Source organism: Coregonus clupeaformis, chromosome 28, assembly GCF_020615455.1.
Source record: "Coregonus clupeaformis isolate EN_2021a chromosome 28, ASM2061545v1, whole genome shotgun sequence".
Taxonomy (NCBI): domain Eukaryota; kingdom Metazoa; phylum Chordata; class Actinopteri; order Salmoniformes; family Salmonidae; genus Coregonus; species Coregonus clupeaformis.
In genome coordinates, this window is record NC_059219.1 from 29,154,711 (window position 1) to 29,179,691 (window position 24,981).

The following is a 24,981-nucleotide window of genomic DNA, read 5'->3' on the forward strand; positions in this document are numbered from 1 at the left end:
CCTTCCATCAGCAAGGGCATTGAAGATGAAACGTGGCTGGGTCTTTCAGCATGACAATGATCCCAAACACACCGCCCGGGCAACGAAGGAGTGGCTTCGTAAGAAGCATTTCAAGGTCCTGGAGTGGCCTAGCCAGTCTCCAGATCTCAACCCCATAGAAAATCTTTGGAGGGAGTTGAAAGTCTGTGTTGCCCAGCGACAGCCCCAAAACATCACTGCTCTAGAGGAGATCTGCATGGAGGAATGGGCCAAAATACCAGCAACAGTGTGTGAAAACCTTGTGAAGACTTACAGAAAACGTTTGACCTGTGTCATTGCCAACAAAGGGTATATAACAAAGTATTGAGAAACTTTTGTTATTGACCAAATACTTATTTTCCACCATCATATGCCAATAAATTCATTAAAAATCCTACAATGTGATTTTCTGGATTTTTTTTTCTCATTTTGTCTGTCATAGTTGACGTGTACCTATGATGAAAATTACAGGCCTCTCTCATCTTTTTAAGTGGGAGAACTTGCACAATTGGTGGCTGACTAAATACTTTTTTTCCCCACTGTATATACACAGTGGGGAGAACAAGTATTTGATACACTGCCGATTTTGCAGGTTTTCCTACTTACAAAGCATGTAGAGGTCTGTAATTTTTATCATAGGTACACTTCAACTGTGAGAGACGGAATCTAAAACAAAAATCCAGAAAATCACATTGTATGATTTTTAAGTAATTCATTTGCATTTTATTGCATGATATAAGTATTTGATCACCTACCAACCTGTAAGAATTCTGGCTCTCACAGACCTGTTAGTTTTTCTTTAAGAAGCCCTCCTGTTCTCCACTCATTACCTGTATTAACTGCACCTGTTTGAACTCGTTACCTGTATAAAAGACACCTGTCCACACACTCAATCAAACAGACTCCAACCTCTCCACAATGGCCAAGACCAGAGAGCTGTGTAAGGACATCAGGGATAAAATTGTAGACCTGCACAAGGCTGGAATGGGCTGCAGGACAATAGGCAAGCAGCTAGGTGAGAAGGCAACAACTGTTGGCGCAATTATTAGAAAATGGACGAAGTTCAAGATGACGGTCAATCACCCTCAGTCTGGGGCTCCATGCAAGATCTCACCTCGTGGGGCATCAATGATCATGAGGAAGGTGAGGGATCAGCCCAGAACTACACGGCAGGATCTGGTCAATGACCTGAAGAGAGCTGGGACCACAGTCTCAAAGAAAACCATTAGTGACACACTACGCCGTCATGGATTAAAATCCTGCAGCACACGCAAGGTCCCCCTGCTCAAGCCAGCGCATGTCCAGGCCCGTCTGAAGTTTGCCAATGACCATCTGGATGATCCAGAGGAGGAATGGGAGAAGGTCATGTGGTCTGATGAGACAAAAATAGAGCTTTTTGGTCTAAATTCCACTCGCCGTGTTTGGAGGAAGAAGAAGGATGAGTACAACCCCAAGAACACCATCCCAACCGTGAAGCATGGAGGTGGAATCATCATTCTTTGGGGATGCTTTTCTGCAAAGGGGACAGGACGACTGCACCGTATTGAGGGGAGGATGGATGGGGCCATGTATCGCAAGATCTTGGCCAACAACCTCCTTCCCTCAGTAAGAGCATTGAAGATGGGTCGTGGCTGGGTCTTCCAGCATGACAACGACCCGAAACACACAGCCAGGGCAACTAAGGAGTAAGAAGCATCTCAAGGTCCTGGAGTGGCCTAGCCAGTCTCCAGACCTGAACCCAATAGAAAATCTTTGGAGGGAGCTGAAAGTCCGTATTGCCCAGCGACAGCCCCGAAACCTGAAGCATCTGGAGAAGGTCTGTATAGAGGAGTGGGCCAAAATCCCTGCTGCAGTGTGTGCAAACCTGGTCAAGACCTACAGGAAACGTATGATCTCTGTAATTGCAAACAAAGGTTTCTGTACCAAATATTAAGTTCTGCTTTTCTGATGTATCAAATACTTATGTCATGCAATAAAATGCAAATTAATTACTTAAAAATCATACAATGTGATTTTATGTAATTTTGTTTTAGCCTCCGTCTCTCACAGTTGAAATGTACCTATGATAAAAATTACAGACCTCTACATGCTTTGTAAGTAGGAAAACCTGCAAAATCGGCAGTGTATCAAAAACTTGTTCTCCCCACTGTATACACACACACAAATACATACATACATACATACATACATACATACATATATATATATATATATATATATATAAATAAAGGGAACACTTAAACAACACAATGTAACTCCAAGTCAATCACACTTCTGTGAAATCAAACTGTCCACTTAGGAAGCAACACTGATTGACAATAAACTTCACATGCTGTTGTGCAAATGGAATAGAAAACAGGTGGAAATTATAGGCAATTAGCAAGACACCCCAATAAAGGACTGGTTTTGCAGGTGGTGACCACAGACCACTTCTCAGTTCCTATGCTTCCTGGCTGATGTTTTGGTCACTTTTGAATGCTGGCGGTGCTTTCACTCTAGTGGTAGCATGAGACAGAGTCTACAACCCACACAAGTGGCTCAGGTACTGCAGCACATCCAGGATGGCACATCAATGCGAGCTGTGGCACGAAGGTTTGCTGTGTCTGTCAGTGTAGTGTCGAGAGCATGGAGGCGCTACCAGGAGACAGGCCAGTACATCAGGATACGTGGAGGAGGCCGTAGGAGGGCAACAACCCAGCAGCAGGACTGCTACCTCCACCTTTGTGCAAGGAGGAGCAGGAGGAGCACTGCCAGAGCCCTGCAAAATGACCTCCAGCAGGCCACAAATGTGCATGTGTCTGCTCAAATGGTCAGAAACAGACTCCATGGTATGAGGGCCTGACGTCCACAGGTGGGGGTTGTGCTTACAGCCCAACACCGTGCAGGACGTTTGGCATTTGCCAGAGAACACCAAGATTGGCAAATTCGCCACTGGCGCCCTGTGCTCTTCACAGATGAAAGCAGGTTCACACTGAGCACGTGACAGACGTGACAGAGTCTGAAGACGCCGTGGAGAACGTTCTGCTGCCTGCAACATCCTCCAGCATGACCGGTTTGGTGGTGGGTCAGTCATGGTGTGGGGTGGCATTTCTTTGGGGGGCCGCACAGCCCTCCATGTTCTCGCCAGAGGTAGCCTGACTGCCATTAGGTACCGAGATGACATCCTCAGACCCCTTGTGAGACCATATGCTGGTGCGGTTGGCCCTGGGTTCCTCCTAATGCAAGACAATGCTAGACCTCATGTGGCTGGAGTGTGTCAGCAGTTCCTGCAAGAGGAAGGCATTGATGCTATGGACTGGCCCGCCCGTTCCCCAGACCTGAATCCAATTGAGCACATCTGGGACATCATGTCTCGCTCCATCCACCAACGCCACGTTGCACCACAGACTGTCCAGGAGTTGGCGGATGCTTTAGTCCAGGTCTGGGAGGAGATCCCTCAGGAGACCATCCGCCACCTCATCAGGAGCATGCCCAGGCGTTGTAGGGAGGTCATACAGGCACGTGGAGGCCACACACACTACTGAGCCTCATTTTGAATTGTTTTAAGGACATTACATCAAAGTTGGATAATAATATAATAATAATATGCCATTTAGCAGACGCTTTTATCCAAAGCGACTTACAGTCATGCGTGCATACATTTTTGTGTATGGGTGGTCCCGGGGATCGAACCCACTACCTTGGCGTTACAAGCGCCGTGCTCTACCAGTTGAGCTACAGAGGACCACGATCAGCCTGTAGTGTGGTTTTCCACTTTAATTTTGAGGGTGACTCCAAATCCAGACCTCCATGGGTTGATAAATTTGATTTCCATTGATAATTGTTGTGTGATTTTGTTGTCAGCACATTCAACTATGTAAAGAAAAAAGTATTTCATAAGATTATTTCATTCATTCAGATCTAGGATGTGTTATTTTAGTGTTCCCTTAATTTTTTTGAGCAGTGTATATACAGTGGGGGAAAAAAGTATTTAGTCAGCCACCAATTGTGCAAGTTCTCCCACTTAAAAATATGAGAGAGGCCTGTAATTTTCATCATAGGTACACGTCAACTATGACAGACAAATTGAGCATTTTTTATCCAGAAAATCACATTGTAGGAATTTTAATGAATTTATTTGCAAATTATGGTGGAAAATAAGTATTTGGTCACCTACAAACAAGCAAGATTTCTGGCTCTCACAGACCTGTAACTTCTTCTTTAAGAGGCTCCTCTGTCCTCCACTCGTTACCTGTATTAATGGCACCTGTTTGAACTTGTTATCTGTATAAAAGACACCTGTCCACAACCTCAAACAGTCACACTCCAAACTCCACTATGGCCAAGACCAAAGAGCTGTCAAAGGACACCAGAAACAAAATTGTAGACCTGCACCAGGCTGGGAAGACTGAATCTGCATTAGGTAAGCAGCTTGGTTTGAAGAAATCAACTGTGGGAGCAATTATTAGGAAATGGAAGACATACAAAACCACTGATAATCTCCCTCGATCTGGGGCTCCACGCAAGATCTCACCCCATGGGGTCAAAATGATCACAAGAACGGTGAGCAAAAATCCCAGAACCACACGGGGGGACCTAGTGAATGACCTGCAGAGAGCTGGGACCAAAGTAACAAAGCCTACCATCAGTAACACACTACGCCGCCAGGGACTCAAATCCTGCAGTGCCAGAAGTGTCTCCCTGCTTAAGCCAGTACATGTCCAGGCCCGTCTGAAGTTTGCTAGAGTGCATTTGGATGATCCAGAAGAGGATTGGGAGAATGTCATATGGTCAGATGAAACCAAAATAGAACTTTTTGGTAAAAACTCAACTTGTCGTGTTTGGAGGACAAAGAATGCTGAGTTGCATCCAAAGAACACCATACCTACTGTGAAGCATGGGGGTGGAAACATCATGCTTTGGGGCTGTTTTTCTGCAAAGGGACCAGGACGACTGGTCCGTGTAAAGGAAAGAATGAATGGGGCCATGTATCGTGAGATTTTGAGTGAAAACCTCCTTCCATCAGCAAGGGCATTGAAGATGAAACGTGGCTGGGTCTTTCAGCATGACAATGATCCCAAACACACCGCCCGGGCAACGAAGGAGTGGCATCGTAAGAAGCATTTCAAGGTCCTGGAGTGGCCTAGCCAGTCTCCAGATCTCAACCCCATAGAAAATCTTTGGAGGGGAGTTGAAAGTCCGTGTTGCCCAGCGACAGCCCCAAAACATCACTGCTCTAGAGGAGATCTGCATAGAGGAATGGGCCAAAATACCAGCAACAGTGTGTGAAAACCTTGTGAAGACTTACAGAAAACGTTTGACCTGTGTCATTGCCAACAAAGGGTATATAACAAAGTATTGAGAAACTTTTGTTATTGACCAAATACTTATTTTCCACCATAATTTGCAAATAAATTCATAAAAAATCCTACAATGTGATTTTCTGGATTTTTTTTTCTCATTTTGTCTATCATAGTTGACGTGTACCTATGATGAAAATTACAGGCCTCTCTCATATTTTTAAGTGGGAGAACTTGCACAATTGGTGGCTGACTAAATACTTTTTTTCCCCACTGTATACACACATACATATATATATATATATATATATATATATATATATATATATATATATATATATACACACACACACACATACATATATACATACAGTGAGGGAAAAAGGTATTTGATCCCCTGCTGATTTTGTACGTTTGCCCACTGACAAATAAATTATCAGTCTATAATTTTTATGGTAGGTTTATTTGAGCAGTGAGAGACAGAATAACAACAAAAAAATCCAGAAAAACGCATGTCAAAAATGTTATAAATTGATTTGCATTTTAATGAGGGAAACAAGTATTTGACCCCCTCTCAATCAGAAAGATTTCTGGCTCCCAGGTGTCTTTTATACAGGTAACGAGCTGAGATTAGGAGCACACTCTTAAAGGGAGTGCTCCTAATCTCAGTTTGTTACCTGTATAAAAGACACCTGTCCACAGAATCAATCAATCAATCAGATTCCAAACTCTCCACCATGGCCAAGACCAAAGAGCTCTCCAAGGATGTCAGGGACAAGATTGTAGACCTACACAAGGCTGGAATGGGCTACAAGACCATCGCCAAGCAGCTTGGTGAGAAGGTGACAACAGTTGGTGTGATTATTCGCAAATGGAAGAAACACAAAATAACTTTCAATCTCCCTCGGCCTGGGGCTCCATGCAAGATCTCACCTCGTGGAGTTGCAATGATCATGAGAACGGTGAGGAATCAGCCCAGAACTACACGGGAGGATCTTGTCAATGATCTCAAGGCAGCTGGGACCATAGTCACCAAGAAAACAATTGGTAACACACTACGCCGTGAAGGACTGAAATCCTGCAGCGCCCGCAAGGTCCCCCTGCTCAAGAAAGCACATATACAGGCTCTTCTGAAGTTTGCCAATGAACATCTGAATGATTCAGAGGAGAACTGGGTGAAAGTGTTGTGGTCAGATGAGACCAAAATCGAGCTCTTTGGCATCAACTCAACTCGCCGTGTTTGGAGGAGGAGGAATGCAGCCTATGACCCCAAGAACACCATCCCCACCGTCAAACATGGAGGTGAAAACGTTTTGCTTTGGGGATGTTTTTCTGCTAAGGGGACAGGACAACTTCCCTGCATCAAAGGGACGATGGACGGGGCCATGTACCATCAAATCTTGGGTGAGAACCTCCTTCCCTCAGCCAGGGCATTGAAAATGGGTCGTGGATGGGTATTCCAGCATGACAATGACCCAAAACACACGGACAAGGCAACAAAGGAGTGGCTCAAGAAGAAGCACATTAAGGTCCTGGAGTGGACTAGCCAGTCTCCAGACCTTAATCCCATAGAAAATCTGTGGAGGGAGCTGAAGGTTCGAGTTGCCAAACGTCAGCCTAGAAACCTTAATGACTTGGAGAAGATCTGCAAAGAGGAGTGGGACAACATCCCTCCTGAGATTTGTGCAATCCTGGTGGCCAACTATAAGAAATGTCTGACCTCTGTGATTGCCAACAAGGGTTTTGCCACCAATTACTAAGTCATGTTTTGCAGAGGGGTCAAATAGTTATTTCCCTCATTCAATCAATTTTCAATCAATTTTATTTTATATAGCCCTTCTTACATCAGCTAATATCTCGAAGTGCTTTACAGAAACCCAGCCTAAAACCCCAAACAGCTAGTAATGCAGGTGTAGAAGCACGGTGGCTAGGAAAAACTCCCTAGAAAGGCCAAAACCTAGGAAGAAACCTAGAGAGGAACCAGGCTATGAGGGGTGGCCAGTCCTCTTCTGGCTGTGCCGGGTGGAGATTATAACAGAACCATGCCAAGATGTTCAAAAATGTTCATAAGTGACAAGCATGGTCAAATAATAATCAGGAATAAATCTCAGTTGGCTTTTCATAGCCGATCATTAAGAGTTGAAAACAGCAGGTCTGGGACAGGTAGGGGTTCCATAACCGCAGGCAGAACAGTTGAAACTGGAATAGCAGCAAGGCCAGGCGGACTGGGGACAGCAAGGAGTCACCACGGCCGGTAGTCCCGACGTATGGTCCTAGGGCTCAGGTCTCTCAGTTGGCTTTTCATAGCCGATCATTAAGAGTTGAAAACAGCAGGTCTGGGACAGGTAGGGGTTTCGTAACCGCAGGCAGAACAGTTGAAACTGGAATAGCAGCAAGGCCAGGCGGACTGGGGACAGCAAGGTGTCAGCATGCCCGGTAGTCCTGACGTATGGTCCTAGGGCTCAGGTTCTCAGAGAGAAAGAGAGAACGAGAGAATTAGAGAGAGCATACTTAAATTCACACAGGACACTGGATAAGACAGGAGAAGTACTCCAGGTATAACCAACTAACCCCAGCCCCCGACACATAAACTACTGCAGCATAAATACTGGAGGCTGAGACAGGAGCGGTCCGGAGACACTGTGGCCCCATCCGAAGAAACCCCGGACAGGGCCAAACAGGAAGGATATAACCCCACCCACTCTGCCAAAGCACAGCCCCCGCACCACCAGAGGGATATCCTCAACCACCAACTTACAATCCTGAGACAAGGCCGAGTATAGCCCACAGAGGTCTCCACCACAGCACAAACCAAGGGGGGCGCCAACCCAGACAGGAAGATCACATCAGTAACTCAACCCACTCAAGTGACGCACCCCTCCTAGGGACGGCATGAAAGAGCACCAGCAAGCCAGTGACTCAGCCCCTGTAACAGGGTTAGAGGCAGAGAACCCCAGTGGAGAGAGGGGAACCGGCCTGGCAGAGACAGCAAGGGCTGTTCGTTGCTCCAGAGCCTTTCCGTTCACCTTCACACTCCTGGGCCAGACTACACTCAATCATATGACCTACTGAAGAGATAAGTCTTCAGTAAAGACTTAAAGGTTGAGACCGAGTCTGCGTCTCTCACATGGGTAGGCAAACTGTTCCATAAAAATGGAGATCTATAGGAGAAAGCCCTGCCTCCCGCTGTTTGCTTAGAAATTCTAGGGACAATTAGGAGGCCTGCGTCTTGTGACCGTAGCGTACGTATTGGTATGTACGGCAGGACCAACTCGGAAAGATAGGTAGGAGCAAGCCCATGTAACGCTTTATAGGTTAACAGTAAAACCTTGAAATCAGCCCTTGCCTTAACAGGAAGCCAGTGTAGGGAAGCTAGCACTGGAGTAATATGATCAAATTTCTTGGTTCTAGTCAGGATTCTAGCAGCCGTATTTAGCACTAACTGAAGTTTATTTAGTGCTTTATCCGGGTAGCCGGAAAGTAGAGCATTGCAGTAGTCTAACCTAGAAGTAACAAATGCATGGATTAATTTTTCTGCATCATTTTTGGACAGAAAATTTCTGATTTTTGCAATGTTACGTAGATGGAAAAAAGCTGTCCTTGAAACAGTCTTGATATGTTCGTCAAAAGAGAGATCAGGGTCAAGAGTAACGCCGAGGTCCTTCACAGTTTTATTTGAGACGACTTTACAACCATCAAGATGAATTGTCAGATTTAACAGAAGATCTCTTTGTTTCTTGGGACCTAGAACAAGCATCTCTGTTTTGTCCGAGTTTAAAAGTAGAACGTTTTCAGCCATCCACTTCCTTATGTCTGAAACACAGGCTTCTAGCGAGGGCAATTTTGGGGCTTCACCATGTTTCATTGAAATGTACAGCTGTGTGTCATCCGCATAGCAGTGAAAGTTAACATTATGTTTTCGAATAACATCCCCAAGAGGTAAAATATATAGTGAAAACAATAGTGGTCCTAAAACGGAACCTTGAGGAACACCGAAATGTACAGTTGATTTGTCGGAGGACAGACCATTCACAGAGACAAACTGATATCTTTCCGACAGGTAAGATCTAAACCAGGCCAGAACTTGTCCGTGTAGACCAATTTGGGTTTCCAGTCTCTCCAAAAGAATGTGGTGATCGATAGTGTCAAAGGCAGCACTAAGGTCTAGTAGCACGAGGACAGATGCAGAGCCTCGGTCTGACGCCATTAAAAGGTCATTTACCACCTTCACAAGTGCAGTCTCAGTGCTATGATGGGGTCTAAAACCAGACTGAAGCATTTCGTATACATTGTTTGTCTTCAGAAAGGCAGTGAGTTGCTGCGCAACAGCTTTTTCTAAAATTTTTGAGAGGAATGGAAGATTCGATATAGGCCGATAGTTTTTTATATTTTCCGGGTCAAGGTTTGGCTTTTTCAAGAGAGGCTTTATCACTGCCACTTTTAGTGAGTTTGGTACACATCCGGTGGATAGAGAGCTGTTTATTATGTTCAACATAGGAGGGCCAAGCACAGGAAGCAGCTCCTTCAGCAGTTTAGTAGGAATAGGATCCAGTATGCAGCTTGAAGGTTTAGAGGCCATGATTATTTTCATCATTGTGTCAAGAGATATAGTACTAAAACACTTAAGTGTCTCTCCCGATCCCAGGCCCTCGCAGAGCTGTGCAGATCCAGGACAGCTAAGCCCTGGAGGAATACGCAGATTCAAAGAGGAGTCCGTAATTTGCTTTCTAATGGTCATGATCTTTTCCTCAAAGAAGTTCATGAATTTATTACTGCTGAAGTGAAAGCCATCCTCTCTTGGGGAATGCTGCTTTTTAGTTAGCTTTGCAACAGTATCAAAAAGAAATTTTGGATTGTTCTTATTTTCCTCGATTAAGTTGGAAAAGTAGGATGATCGAGCAGCAGTGAGGGCTCTTCGGTACTGCACGGTACTGTCTTTCCAAGCTAGTCGGAAGACTTCCAGTTTGGTGTGGCGCCATTTCCGTTCCAATTTCCTGGAAGCTTGCTTCAAAGCTCGGGTATTTTCTGTATACCAGGGAGCTAGTTTCTTATGACAAATGTTTTTTTTTTTTTTTTGTGCAACTGCATCTAGGGTATTGCGCAAGGTTAAATTGAGTTCCTCAGTTAAGTGGTTAACTGATTTTTGTCCTCTGACGTCCTTGGGTAGGCAGAAGGAGTCTGGAAGGGCATCAAGGAATTTTTGTGTTGTCTGAGAATTTATAGCACGACTTTTGATGCTCCTTGGTTGGGGTCTGAGCAGATTATTTGTTGCGATTGCAAACGTAATAAAATGGTGGTCCGATAGTCCAGGATTTTGTGGAAAAACATTAAGATCTACAACATTTATTCCATGGGACAAAACTAGGTCCAGAGTATGACTGTGGCAGTGAGTAGGTCCAGAGACATGTTGGACAAAACCCACTGAGTCGATGATGGCTCCGAAAGACTTTTGGAGTGGGTCTGTGGACTTCTCCATGTGAATATTAAAATCACCAAAAATTAGAATATGATCTGCTATGACTACAAGGTCTGATAGGAATTCAGGAAACTCAGAGAGGAACGCTGTATATGGCCCAGGAGGCCTGTAAACAGTAGCTATAAAAAGTGATTGAGTAGGCTGCATAGATTTCATGACTAGAAGCTCAAAAGACGAAAACGCCATTTTTTTTTGTAAATTGAAATTTGCTATCGTAAATGTTAGCAACACCTCCGCCTTTGCGGGATGCACGGGGAATATGGTCACTAGTGTAACCAGGAGGTGAGGCCTCATTTAACACAGCAAATTCATCAGGCTTAAGCCATGTTTCAGTCAGGCCAATCACATCAAGATTATGATCAGTGATTAGTTCATTGACTATGACTGCCTTTGAAGTGAGGGATCTAACATTAAGTAACCCTATTTTGAGATGTGAGGTATCACGATCTCTTTCAATAATGGCAGGAATGGAGGAGGTCTTTATCCTAATAAGATTGCTAAGGTGAACACCGCCATGTTTAGTTTTGCCCAACCTAGGTCGAGGCACAGACACAGTCTCAATGGGTATGGCTGAGCTGACTACACTGACTGTGCTATTGGCAGACTCCACTAAGCTGGCAGGTTGGCTAACAGCCTGCTGCCTGGCCTGCACCCTATTTCACTGTGGGGCTAGAGGAGTTAGAGCCCTATCTATGTTGGTAGATAAGATGAGAGCACCCCTCCAGCTAGGATGGAGTCCGTCCCTCATCAGCAGGTCAGGCTTGGTCCTGTTTGTGGGTGAGTCCCAGAAAGAGGGCCAATTATCTACAAATTATATCTTTTGGGAGGGGCAGAAAACAGTTTTCAACCAGCGATTGAGTGCTGAGACTCTGCTGTAGAGCTCGTCACTCCCCCTAACTGGGAGGGGGCCAGAGACAATTACTCGATGCCGACACATCTTTCTAGCTAATTTACACGCTGAAGCTATGTTGCACTTGGTGACCTCTGACTGTTTCATCCTAACATCGTTGGTGCCGACGTGGATAACACTATCTCTATACTCTCTACACTCGCCAGTTTTAGCTTTAGCCAGCACCATCTTTAGATTAGCCTTAACGTCGGTAGCCCTGCCCCCTGGTAAACAGTGTATGATCGCTGGGTGATTCGTTTTAAGTCTAATACTGCGGGTAATGGAGTCGCCAATGACTAGGGTTTTCAATTTGTCAGAGCTAATGGTGGGAGCCTTCGGCGTCTCAGACCCCGTAACGGGAGGAGTAGAGACAAGAGAAGACTCAGACTCAGACTCCGACTCGCTACATAATGGGGAAAACCGGTTGAAAGTTTCTGTCGGCTGAATGAGCGACACCGGTTGATCATTCCAACAGTATTTCCCTCCAGAAGCCATGAGAAAGTTGTCCGGCTGCGGGGACTGTGCGGGGGATTTATACTAACGTTACTATCTGTACTTACTGGTGGCACAGACGCTGTTTCTTCCTTTCCTACACTGAAATTACCCTTGCCTAACGATTGCGTCTGAAGCTGGGCTTGTAGCACAGCTATTCTCGCCGTAAGGCGATCGTTCTCCTGTATATTATGAGTACAGCGACTGCAATTAGAAGACATCATGTTAATGTTACTACTTAGCTTCGGCTGTTGAAGATGTTGACGAACCATGTCCAGATAAAGCGTCCGGAGTGAAAAAGTTGAATGAGGGAAAAAAGTTGCGATGGAAAAAAAGGAAAAATAAAGTAAAGTTGGCAGCAAAAACGCACAGGAAAATGACTCTTCTGTCTCGGGATAAAACGTCCGGGGTGAAAAAGTTTAACGAAAAAAGATGAGTGAGGACAAAACTAAAAAGTTGGTAAATTTGTTGAACACAGAGATTGATTAAACGTTTATTAAAAGTAAAACGTGAATAGTTTGGCAGGTAGCCAAGTAGCAGCAAACAGCACAGCAGCACGGAGACAATGCGGAAGCGAGAAACAAGAGGGCGTCAACTCATTGACAAGTACAAGACGCGTCAAATGTCATTAAAATGCAAATCAATTTATAACATTTTTGACATGCGTTTCTCTGGATTTTGTTGTTGTTATTCTGTCTCTCACTGTTCAAATAAACCTACCATTAAAATTATAGACTGATCATGTCTTTGTCAGTGGGCAAACGTACAAAATCAGCAGGGGATCAAATAATTTTTCCCTCACTGTATATATACATTTCCTTTTTAAAAATATAATAATAATAATAATATATTTCCCTTTATTACTTTCCAACCCCACCACTCCTTCCCTAATTGGAAGTGTGAACAACAATGCTTAGGCCTCTACTTCCAGCTTATACATACTATATACATTTTATGGACACAGTCAATTTTACAATAATTATATTTTCTTTGTTTTTACTCCTGAACTTCCTCTACCCTCAACCTCTCTGATCATTTTCATGTCCATCCGGTTTGCTTTTATATGCCATATCTTTCTAACTGTGCTCTTTCACAATAGCTCTCAACCAATAACCTATATACTTATTATGGACACAGTATGCTTACATTATTAGTTATCTTGTTGTTATTAGTTGTTGTTAGTTGTTATTAGTCCCATCCTTCAACTCCATTCAACACCATCCATCTATCTCTTAACAACATCCATATTGGATTTCTATTTCCCATATTTTTTTCAACTGTACTGTGATGTTTTACAAAAGTTCTGAACCTTTCTATTCTCATTGTTTCTACAGATTGTAAATTGAAAATAAACATTTTTGCTAAAAGTATTATTATATTATTGATCGATTGACTATGACTTTTCAGATCACACAGTAATGCTATCTGCAGGTTTAGCTCCAGGTAAATATTGCAATCCTTTAGCCATTCCTGGACCTATGTCCAAAAACAAGCTACAAATGGACAGTACCAAAACAAATGATCTAATGATTCTGTCTCTTCGCAGCAAATTCTGCAGAGCTGGGAAGATTGTATCCCCCATATAAATAACATTCTATTGGTAGCAACAATGTTATATAATAATTTTAATTGAAAAATTCTAAGTTTTGAATCCGGCGTCGTTTTGCGTATCAGTTCATAAACACTATGCCACGGGATCGGTACGTCAATCCTTTGATCCTTAAATGAAACTGGTATACTTTGTCCCATTTGTAAGTCGCTCTGGATAAGAGCGTCTGCTAAATGACTTAAATGTTATTTATCACAGTCTTCTTTAACCAATTATGTTCTTTAATGCAAGGCCGACAGACAAGTTCCTTACATTTTCCCCCTTCCTCTTCCATTTTTGCGGTAATGCTGCAATTACATTTCCATATGTTTATGTTAGCTGCATAACTCCACCAGTCCTACCGATGATATCATTTACGAAGATTATACCTTTTTTAAACATTTTGTCAAAAAATATGTTTTTTTTAATCAATTAGTATATTTGAGTTTAACCACAATATTTGTTGCATTATTTGTTCTGTCGTTTCTAGAGGATTAAATTGAAATTGCAACCAACTTTCTACGGCTTGTTTTAGAAATTGTGATATTAGGGAGATGATTTCCTCAAATAACTGAAAGTGTGAGGTTGTAATCTGAATAAAGGGAAAAAGGCCATTCTTGAACATTGGGTGAGACAATCTTACTAATTTTTTAGAGAACCAGTTCGGATTTAAGTATAACTTTTGTATGACTGAAGCTTTTAGTGATAGGTCTAATGCTTTAATATTTAATTATTTAGGTCCTATATAAATAGGCCCGTTTAATTTTGTCTGGCTTGCCGTTCCAAATAAAATGGAATCTTTTTTTCTCATATAATTTAAAAAACTGTTCGCTAGGCGTAGGCAAGACCATAAGCAAATAGGCAAACTGAGATAATACTATAGAGTTAATCAAGGTGATTTTTCCACAAATTGACAGGTATTTACCTTTCCATGGTAACAAGATCTTATCTATTTTTGCTAACTTTATATTAAAATGTATTGGAGTGAGATCATTTCTTTCATTTGGGATATGTATTCCGAGTATATCCACATCACCATCAGACCATTTTATTGGTAAACTACATAGTTGTAACTTTTTTGTTTTTTAGTGATCCAATATGTAATATAATACATTTATCATAATTTGGTTGTAATCCAGAGAGGTTAGAAAATGTATCTAGATCCTCTATGAGGCTGTGGAGGGATTCTAGTTGTGGATTTAAAAGAAAACATGAATCATCAGCGTACAATGACACCTTTGTTTTTAAGCCCTGGATTTCTAATCCTTTGATATTATTGTTGGATCTGATTTTAATAGCTAACATCTCAATGGCCAAAATAAATAGATATGCCGATAGTGGACAACCTTGTTTCACTCCTCTTGACAGTTTAAAACCTTCTGAGAAATAGCCATTATTTACTATTTTACACCTAGGGTTACTATACATGATTTTAACCCATTTTATAAGAGATTCTCCAAAATTGAAATGCTCCAGGCATTTATATATAAACCCCAGTCGTACTTTATCAAATGCTTTTTCGAAGTCTGCTATGAATAGCAGGCCTGGTTTCCCAGATTTTTCATAGTGTTCTATTGTTTCCAGTCCTTGCCTTATATTATCTCCAATGTATCTTCCATGTAAAAAACCTGTCTGATTAGAATGAATAATGTCTGACAATACCTTTTTAATTCTATGAGCTATACATTTTGCTAGAATTTTTGCATCACAACACTTAAGGGTCCTCCAATTTTTTTATGGACTGGATCTTTGTATTTTCCACTTGTATCCTGTTTCAGTAATAATGAAATCAGACCTTCTTCTTGAGTGTCTGATAATCTACCATTTACATAGGAGTGGTTAAAACATGCTAATAACGGTCCTCTGAGTATATCAAAAAAGGTTTGATATACCTCGACTGGTATGCCATCCAACCCTGGAGTTTTCCCAGACTTAAAGACTTTAATTGCATCCAGAAGTTCCTCCTCTGTAATTTCACCTTCACATTAATCTTTCTGTATGGCTGTTAATTTTACATTATCAATAGAAAAAATCTCTACAATTAGCATATGCTTAAAGTACTTTGTTTCCTCCTTCAAAATATAATTAGATGAATCATGGGTGGCCCTGTCATTTGTAACCAGTTTCAGAAATTCTTTTTGGTAGCATACCTATGCTGAAGATTAAAAAAGAATTTGGTGCATTTTCCCCCATATTCCATCCAGTTTGTATAATATATTACACTTGATCTTTCTTGAATAAGTTTCTCCATTTCTTTTTGTTTTTCCTCCAATTTATTCTGAGCCTCTATTTTACAGTTTTTATTGCTATCTAACTGTTCTGTTAGAACTTCTATTTCCTTTGTTAGTATGGACTCTTTTGACCTAAATTGCTTTTGGTTTCGAGATGAGTACTGAATTGCATGGCCTCTAGAAGAGGCAGTTTACAATCCAGGGTTACTCCAAAAAGTTCTGTCACCTAAACATGTTCAATTTCCACATTATGTATTACAAGATTCAGTTGAGGTTTAGGGTTTAGTGAATGATTGTCCCAAATAAAATGCTTTTCGTTTTTTAAATATTTAGGACAAATTTATTCCTTGCCACCCATTCTGAAACTAACTGCAGCTCTTTGTAAAGTTTTGCAGTGATTTCACTCGCTGTAGTAGCTGACGTGTATAGTGTTGAGTCATCCGCATACATAGACACACTGGCTTTACTCAAGGTCAGTGGCATGTCATTAGTAAAGATTTTTAAAAGTAAGGGGCCTAGACAGCTGCCCTGGAGAATTAGGTTGGAGAGGCTTCCATTAAAGAACACCCTCTGTGTTCTATTAGACAGGCAACTCTTTATCCACAATATAGCAGGGGGTGTAAAGCCATAACACATACGTTTTTTCCATCAGAAGACTATGATCGACAATGTCAAAAGCTGCACTGAAGTCTAACAAGACAGCCCCCACAATCATTTTATCATCAATTTCTCTCAGCCAAACATCAGTCATTTGTGTAAGTGCGTGTTGAATGTCCTTCCCTATAAGCGTGCTGAAAGTCTGTTGTCAATTTGTTTACAGTAAAATAGCATTGTATCTGGTCAAACACAATTCTTTCCAGAAGTTTACTAAGGGTTGCACAACTATTTGAGCCAGTCAAGGGGGCTTTACTATTCTTGGTAAGTGGAATTACTTTCGCTTCCCTCCAGGCCTGAGGGCACACACTTTCTAGTAGGCTTAGATTGAAGATATGGCAAATAGGAGTGGCAATATAGTCTGCTATTATCCTCAGTAATTTTCCATCCAAGTTGTCAGACCCCGGTGGCTTGTCATTGTTGATAGACAACAATCATTTTTTAACTTCTTCCAAACTCTGTTTGCTAATCTTGCCAATGAAAAAATAATTAAAGTAATTGGCAATATCAGTGGGTTTTGTGATGAATGAGCCATCTGATTCAATTAATGATGGAGCCGAGTTTGCCTTTTTGCCCAAAATTTCATTTATCTTTATTTCATAGTGTAGTTTCTTCTTCTTTTTATTCAGTTTAGTCACATGATTTCTCAATTTGCAATACGTTTGCCAATCGGTTGTGCAGCCAGACTTATTTGCCATTCCCTTTGACTCATCCTTCTCAACAATACAATTTTTCAATTCCTCATCAATCCACAGGGATTTAACAGTTTTTACAGTCATTTTCTTAATGGGTGCATGCTTATTAGTAACTGGAATAAGCAATTTCATAAATTTGTGTAGCGTCTGGTTGCTCCTCATTACACACCACAGACCAACAAATATTCTTAACATCAACAACATAGGAATCACTACAAAACTTATTGTATGACCTCTTATACACTATATTAGGCCCAGCCTTTGGAACTTTGGTTTTCCTAGATATGGCTACTATATTGTGATCACTACATCAGATGGATTTGTATACTGCTTTAAACCAAATTTCTGCAGTATTAGTAAAGATGTGATCAATACATGTTGATGATTTCATTCCTGTGCTGTTTGTAACTACCCTGATAGGTTGACTGATAACAAGGTTGCAGGCACTAGTTACAGTTTGAAGCTTTCTCTTGAGTGGACAGCCTGATGAAAACCAGTCAATATTTAAATCACCCAGAAGATATACCTCTCTGTTGATATTACATACATTATCAAGCATTTCACACGTTATCCAGATACTGACTGTTAGCACGTTGTGGTCTATAGCAGCTTCCCACCAGAATGACCTTTAGGTGAGGCAGATGTACCTGTAGCCATATTACTTCAACAGTATTTAACATGAGATCCTCTCTATGCTTTACAGGAATGTGGTTCTGAATATAAACGGCAACACCTCCACCTTTGGCATCTTAGTTTTTTCTGTAGATGTTATAACCATGTATTGCTACCACTGTATCATAAAATGTACTAAGTGAGTTTCAGAGGTTGTGAGAATATGAATGTCTTCTGTTACTAGCAAATTATTGATTTCCTGAACCTTGTTTCTTAAGCTACATATGTTAACGTGGGCTATTTTTAGCACTTTTCTGGGAATGTTTTCATTGCTTTACTGGGAAGTTTAGCAGAAGAAGACATGCTCATGTTACTTATGTTAGTGCAGGGTGAGCTGCACACAGTGGACTTCCTACTTGGGCACACCGCCTCAGTGCTAACAGTATAGGCACATGATTACTGCATACAATAGTTCAGCAGAGGCATTCAGGGCAGTTAGAGGCACATAAATTAGGTTACTTACATTGTGTCTTCCAACGCCCCTGGGATAATGTACATTTGCTGAAGCATTATGACAACTCAGCGACACAATGGTAGGGATTTACTGAGCTGGGCTTGAGTCATTGATAAGTCATTGTCTAAACGCTGCCTTATAATGCTGTGAAAGGATCCAGGAACCCAAATGATTTGGGTGGATCCCATCCTCCTTATAAAACAAGCTTTGTTTCCAGAAGGTATCAAAATTGTCAATAAATGTTACACCCCACTGAGCTGCAATAGTCTTGTAGCAAGTTATGGATGGCTAAAAGTCTGCTGAAATGTTCAATGCCACGATTTAGGGAGGGCACAGGGCCAGATATTATGGGGTGTTTGTTGGTGTCAAGCAGAAACCCAATCAGTTCCTTAAAATTCATCTTCAGCTGTTCTGAGCTGCCCTTCATAATGTCATTGAATCCCACGTTAACTATGATAGACTCAATTTCCTAATGCTGGTTTAAAATGTTTGGGAGCAGCTTGTTGAAGTCCTGTACTCGTGCTCCTGGATAGCACAACGTTTTTCCTCCAGGGACTGAGGCATTTTTCACCATTGAACTGCCCAATACAACAGCCGGAGAAGGGAATGGAGAAATCCGCCCATTCCTACCCCTCACACAATTAATTGAACCTTTCACAGGCCCACGAGAAGCAGGATAGCATATGCCTACTGCTCCTGGCAATAGGTCCAAACCTCCCACAGTAGGCAGTGTCCCGTCAATCTAAATTGACAAATTTTAAGATTGAATGAATGATGCAGACATGGAGAATGTCAATGGAGCGTTAACAATGGGCATAATGGCAGTGGACTGGGCTCTATAATTGAGTATTAAACCACTGAGGGAGGGAGGCTTAGCCTGGCTGGGGCTGATAACATGTATCTGTCACCTTGGTCTGGGTGATCCTTTCATAGTTGTAAAACATTCTGGGGACACTGTCAATGACACGGTTATTTGCGGATGGGACACAGGGATGGGATTGGGGATGGAAATGGGAATAGGGAGGGAAGGGTGAGAGGTGACAGATAATAAAAGCCAGCAGATATGATGCTGTATTCTCGCTATCCGACTGACAAAGGGTGTGTGGGTAATAAGGCGACACAGATGGAGAAATGAATGGGTGTTTTACTGTATGAATTACCCTGCAAAGGTCATTAAAATGGGGACAGCCACAGTGTGTCCATTGACCTCGCCCTGACCTGGAGGGAGGCGTCACTCAAGATGACATGTCTTTAAATAGTGTGATACATTTCTCCCTCCTTCTCTCTCTCTCCCTCTCTCTCACTCTCTCTCTTACTCCCACTCTCGCTCTTACTCCCGAGATAACACATAACGTTCTGAGAACCATATGTTTCTTAATGCTTGTTGAGAGCGTGGTTGTCCTATGGTTATTTTGCATACAACCTTCCCTTAACATTTCCTACAGGTTTCCTCATGGTTCTAAAATCATGTTCTCAGAACCTTCAGAGAATGTTAAGAAACAACGTTCTTCTGTGGGAATTCCAGTACTGCAGCATAACATAGAGAGAGTTTCCTCAATCTATTTAAAGTTGTTTTCAGAACATTAACAATTTCCATAAAAAACACAAGAAAACATTAGTAACGTTCAAAGAATGTTCTAAGAATCTTATTTAAAAACATATACATTCCGTTCTCAGCCTCAACAAAACTCTCTCTATTCTCTATCTTGATAAGTGTGTTTGGGTGTGTTGGCCACGCCCACTAATTGGCCAACCTGATCTTAATGAGTGCTTGTTTCCTTTGAAAAATACTAAAATGAACAGCTTTGTGTGAGTAAGAAAAAAAGATGGCATGCTAGCTCCATACTGGTGGTGCAGTGAACTAATTCCATGGACAGAGAGCAGATCATAAGTTTGAATATCACTGATGCCATGCCACATGATTAATCCCTAAGCAAATTCATTTCCATGTATCCTATCTGTGCTTGGAGTTCAAAATAGTTAACCCAATCTAAGCTCGCAGTGTTATTAAAAGTCTTATTGAAACATGTTCTCAGAACGTTATTTAATTACCTTCAAATAACCTATAATTTCCATAAATAAAACAAAAAAATACTTTCAGGGAACCATAGAAAAACTTTCTCAGAACCTCCCTGCAACCAAAGAACTGTACTTTCCCAGAACATATGGCTTCGTTCCCAGAACCAATGGGAAAGCTAAAACATACGTTCCCACAACTTCCAAGGAACCAAATCTGCTAGCTGGGTCTCTCTCCCCCTCTCCCCCTCTCCCTCCCTGCCATCTTATCTCAGGGAAAGCAAAGCACTCTCACTTTCACCATGCTAAATAAGTATGTACGTCTAGACCGACAGTCCTGTCATACATTCATCTTATGAAGTCTGATTCATCTCTTCTGGAAGGTCATCACTAAGGAAACCAAAGGATCTGTGTGTTTCTGGTATGACTATTCACATAAGTGTTGTCTGACCAGCCCAGTCCTTGACTCTCAATCTCTCTTACATCCAGCTGTGAAAGTGATACTTACACTGACTGACTTATTTCATTTTCTTTGACAAAACATTGAACTATTTCATGACTCAGTAACAGTTTATCCATGTTTGTCAAGGGGCGCACATACAGTACTGTATGTCTGTAGGCATACGAGTCTAGCACATTTCGGAAGGTAAATGATAAACAGCTTAAACAGGGGAAATGCTTTTATTAAATTCGTCCACCCTCATTCCTTCCACAAGCTTTACCTCTCCATCGAAAATCCTGATTTCTCCTGTGAGAAACCACAGGCAGCTATCTCAGAAATGTTTGCAAATCTTCCATGGGCACCAATTTCTCAGCCTAGAAAGTGAATACCGGCCCACTGTAAATAGCCTTATCTCATAAACACAAGTTATCCTCCACCTTCACTGCCATGATGGTGGATTGCTACAGTAAACTCCTGATGTGATTTACAAGCATATGAGAAAACTTACACAGACTGCAAATCTGAGTAAACTGCCTTCCTTGCATTGCTCCATTCTAGGATCCCATGTACAGTGGGGAAAAAAGTATTTAGTCAGCCACCAATTGTGCAAGTTCTCCCACTTAAAAATATGAGAGAGGCCTGTAATTTTCATCATAGGTACACGTCAACTATGACAGACAAATTGAGCATTTTTTATCCAGAAAATCACATTGTAGGAATTTTTATGAATTTATTTGCAAATTATGGTGGAAAATAAGTATTTGGTCACCTACAAACAAGCAAGATTTCTGGCTCTCACAGCCCTGTAACTTCTTCTTTAAGAGGCTCCTCTGTCCTCCACTCGTTACCTGTATTAATGGCACCTGTTTGAACTTGTTATCAGTATATAAGACACCTGTCCACAACCTCAAACAGTCACACTCCAAACTCCACTATGGCCAAGACCAAAGAGCTGTCAAATGACACCAGAAACAAAATTGTAGACCTGCACCAGGCTGGGAAGACTGAATCTGCAATAGGTAAGCAGCTTGGTTTGAAGAAATCAACTGTGGGAGCAATTATTAGGAAATGGAAGACATACACCACTGATAATCTCCCTCGATCTGGGGCTCCACGCAAGATCTCACCCCGTAGGGTCAAAATGATCACAAGAACGGTGAGCAAAAATCCCAGAACCACACGGGGGGACCTAGTGAATGACCTGCAGAGAGCTGGGACCAAAGTAACAAAGCCTACCATCAGTAACACACTACGCCACCAGGCACTCAAATCCTGCAGTGCCAGACGTGTCCCCCTGCTTAAGCCAGTACATGTCCAGGCCCGTCTGAAGTTTGCTAGAGTGCATTTGGATGATCCAGAAGAGGATTGGGAGAATGTCATATGGTCAGATGAAACCAAAATAGAACTCTTTGGTAAAAACTCAACTCGTTGTGTTTGGAGGACAAAGAATGCTGAGTTGCATCCAAAGAACACCATACCTACTGTGAAGCATGGGGGTGGAAACATCATGCTTTGGGGCTGTTTTTTCTGCAAAGGGACCAGGACTGACTGATCCGTGTAAAGGAAAGAATGAATGGGGCCATGTATCGTGAGATTTTGAGTGAAAACCTCCTTCCATCAGCAAGGGCATTGAAGATGAAACGTGGCTGGGTCTTTCAGCATGACAATGATCCCAAACACACCGCCCGGGCAACGAAGGAGTGGCTTCGTAAGAAGCATTTCAAGGTCCTGGAGTGGCCTAGCCAGTCTCCAGATCTCAACCCCATAGAAAATCTTTGGAGGGGAGTTGAAAGTCTGTGTTGCTCAGCGACAGCCCCAAAACATCACTGCTCTAGAGGAGATCTGCATGGAGGAATGGGCCAAAATACCAGCAACAGTGTGTGAAAACCTTGTGAAGACTTACAGAAAACGTTTGACCTGTGTCATTGCCAACAAAGGGTTTATAACAAAGTATTGAGAAACTTTTGTATTGACCAAATACTTATTTTCCACCATAATTTGCAAATAAATTCATAAAAAATCCTACAATGTGATTTTCTGGATTTTTTTCTTCTCATTTTGTCTGTCATAGTTGACGTGTACCTATGATGAAAATTACAGGCCTCTCTCATCTTTTTAAGTGGGAGAACTTGCACAATTGGTGGCTGACTAAATACTTTTTTTCCCCACTGTATACCATGGTATTTTCACGGTGCCACGGTTTTCTTCCAAGTTTATTTTGCTTCTCTAACTTCACATTTTCATAAATTATATTTTTACTCCATACTTTTCTCTACACATTGCACAATGTTCCAATCATTGATTGACTGAGACGGAGGTCAGTGGTCTAATCACTCCCAGGCAGTCGGCTTGAAGTGTACGCGCCATAGCACTGCTGTAAATGCTGTAAACTCCCCCCTCTCTTTCTGTCTGTTCCCCCAAGGTGTTTGTTAATGTGGGGGGGGGGGGGGATGCAGTATGCATGCAGTCTCATTCTCCCCATGGCAACATCCAGCAGATACGCATGAAACTGTACATTTCTGTCAGCCCCTGCCCTGCGAGCCTGCTTAACATTAGAGATATCCCGCGGGTTAGTGGGGAAATAGACACCACTGCCGGATATGACTGCTTGATTAAAGACGATAAATTATGCATGTTGGACATTTCATGGTTGATTTGCATGCGGCCACACATTCCTGATGACGCCTGAAGCCACTCGACGCCACACCCATACACGCTGAATCCTATTAATAATCCCAGGCAGGCATCCACACTTTGGAGTGTTTCCTAAACACCTCCAGCTTCTGGACAGCTTCAGCATCTCCTTTGAACAAACATGCACGTGGGAACATGCACAAAGACTGTAAATCACGCCTAAGAAGAGCAGGCACTGGCTGCTTAGAAAGGCAATGTGTATGTCGTTGGCTCGCACATTGATGTTCTATCTAAGGATTGTAATCCAGGGAGGATAACATCACACATTAAGACACGAGAAGTCTCATACCACCCCAGTCCTTGTTTCTTATACTTGCTGATACAGATACCCCATCCACAAAATGAAAGTGATACTTGCATTGGATGCCATAGTGGATACCAGGTTAGCACCAGAGAAAACTTCAATACTCTGAAGCATAAGAGCAGGAACTCACCACGCAGGAGGTCAGAAGAGGCGTGGGGCGAGTTGTGTGTCCGGAAGAGCTGCCAGTCAAAGTCATCCTCCTCCCCTTGGGTGAAGTCACACAGACTGGGCTCAGAATCCTCGTCAAAGGTGCAACCTGCTGCTGAGGAGAGAGAAGGAGATGACATTAAGTGGGAGGTCACACTTGATGATGAAGTAAATGTCATTCAATATCAAGGGATTGATGGATTATATTTTTTAATGGCTTGCACATAATCACATTTAATTTGATTTCCTAAGATTGAAAGAAATCATAGATTTAGCCCAAGATGGACACACATTTCAGCCATGGCCACCATAAATCGGTAATTGCATCTTATTTGTATTTCACTTATAATAATATGAAGCTCCATAGAGAATAAAGGGGTTGTTGCAGTAGGTGAGAACCCACCATCAACCCCCAACCACCCCTGCCCTCACTTCAGAAACATTCCACTATAGTTATTTTTCCAGTGTTGTTGTGTAGTGGCTCATTTGGGCTATATTTCACCATGATATCCCCTCTGATCCTCTTTCTATTATTGAGATGGGACAGATGCCAGACAACCAACCGCATCCATTTCCCACAACCCTTCACCCAGACACCAATTAATAATAGCCAGCCGCAATGCAATCTGTACTCCACTCCAAAATAATTTAGTAAACTGAAATAAAATAATTAACAAACCCATTTGAAAAACTAAAACTATACTGAAACTAATATATTTGACTCAAAAAATAATTAAAATAAAAACCATTATGAATTATGTTCAGCTTTTTTTGTAATGGGTTTTCAAGCTTCTGAATCTGGCAGGTCACATTGTGATTGAATTTATAATTTCAACGTTGCCACGAACAGCACCGCAGATATTGGTTGGGCGCGTTTGAGTGGTAAGGCTAAAGCAACCGACCGTAGACAACAGTTGAGGAGTAAAGTCG

General features: G+C 42.1%; 1 protein-coding gene across 1 annotated transcript in view; it reads right to left on the minus strand.

Annotated features, from left to right (window-relative positions):
* The window catches only part of LOC121543511 (receptor-type tyrosine-protein phosphatase U-like), a 433,678-nt gene that overhangs the window by 315,399 nt on the left and 93,298 nt on the right, over positions 1-24,981 (minus strand). The window contains exon 2 of the mRNA XM_041853422.1: positions 24,035-24,166. Within this exon, the coding sequence (XP_041709356.1) occupies positions 24,035-24,166 (132 nt within the window). The remainder of the gene's footprint in view (positions 1-24,034; positions 24,167-24,981) is intronic.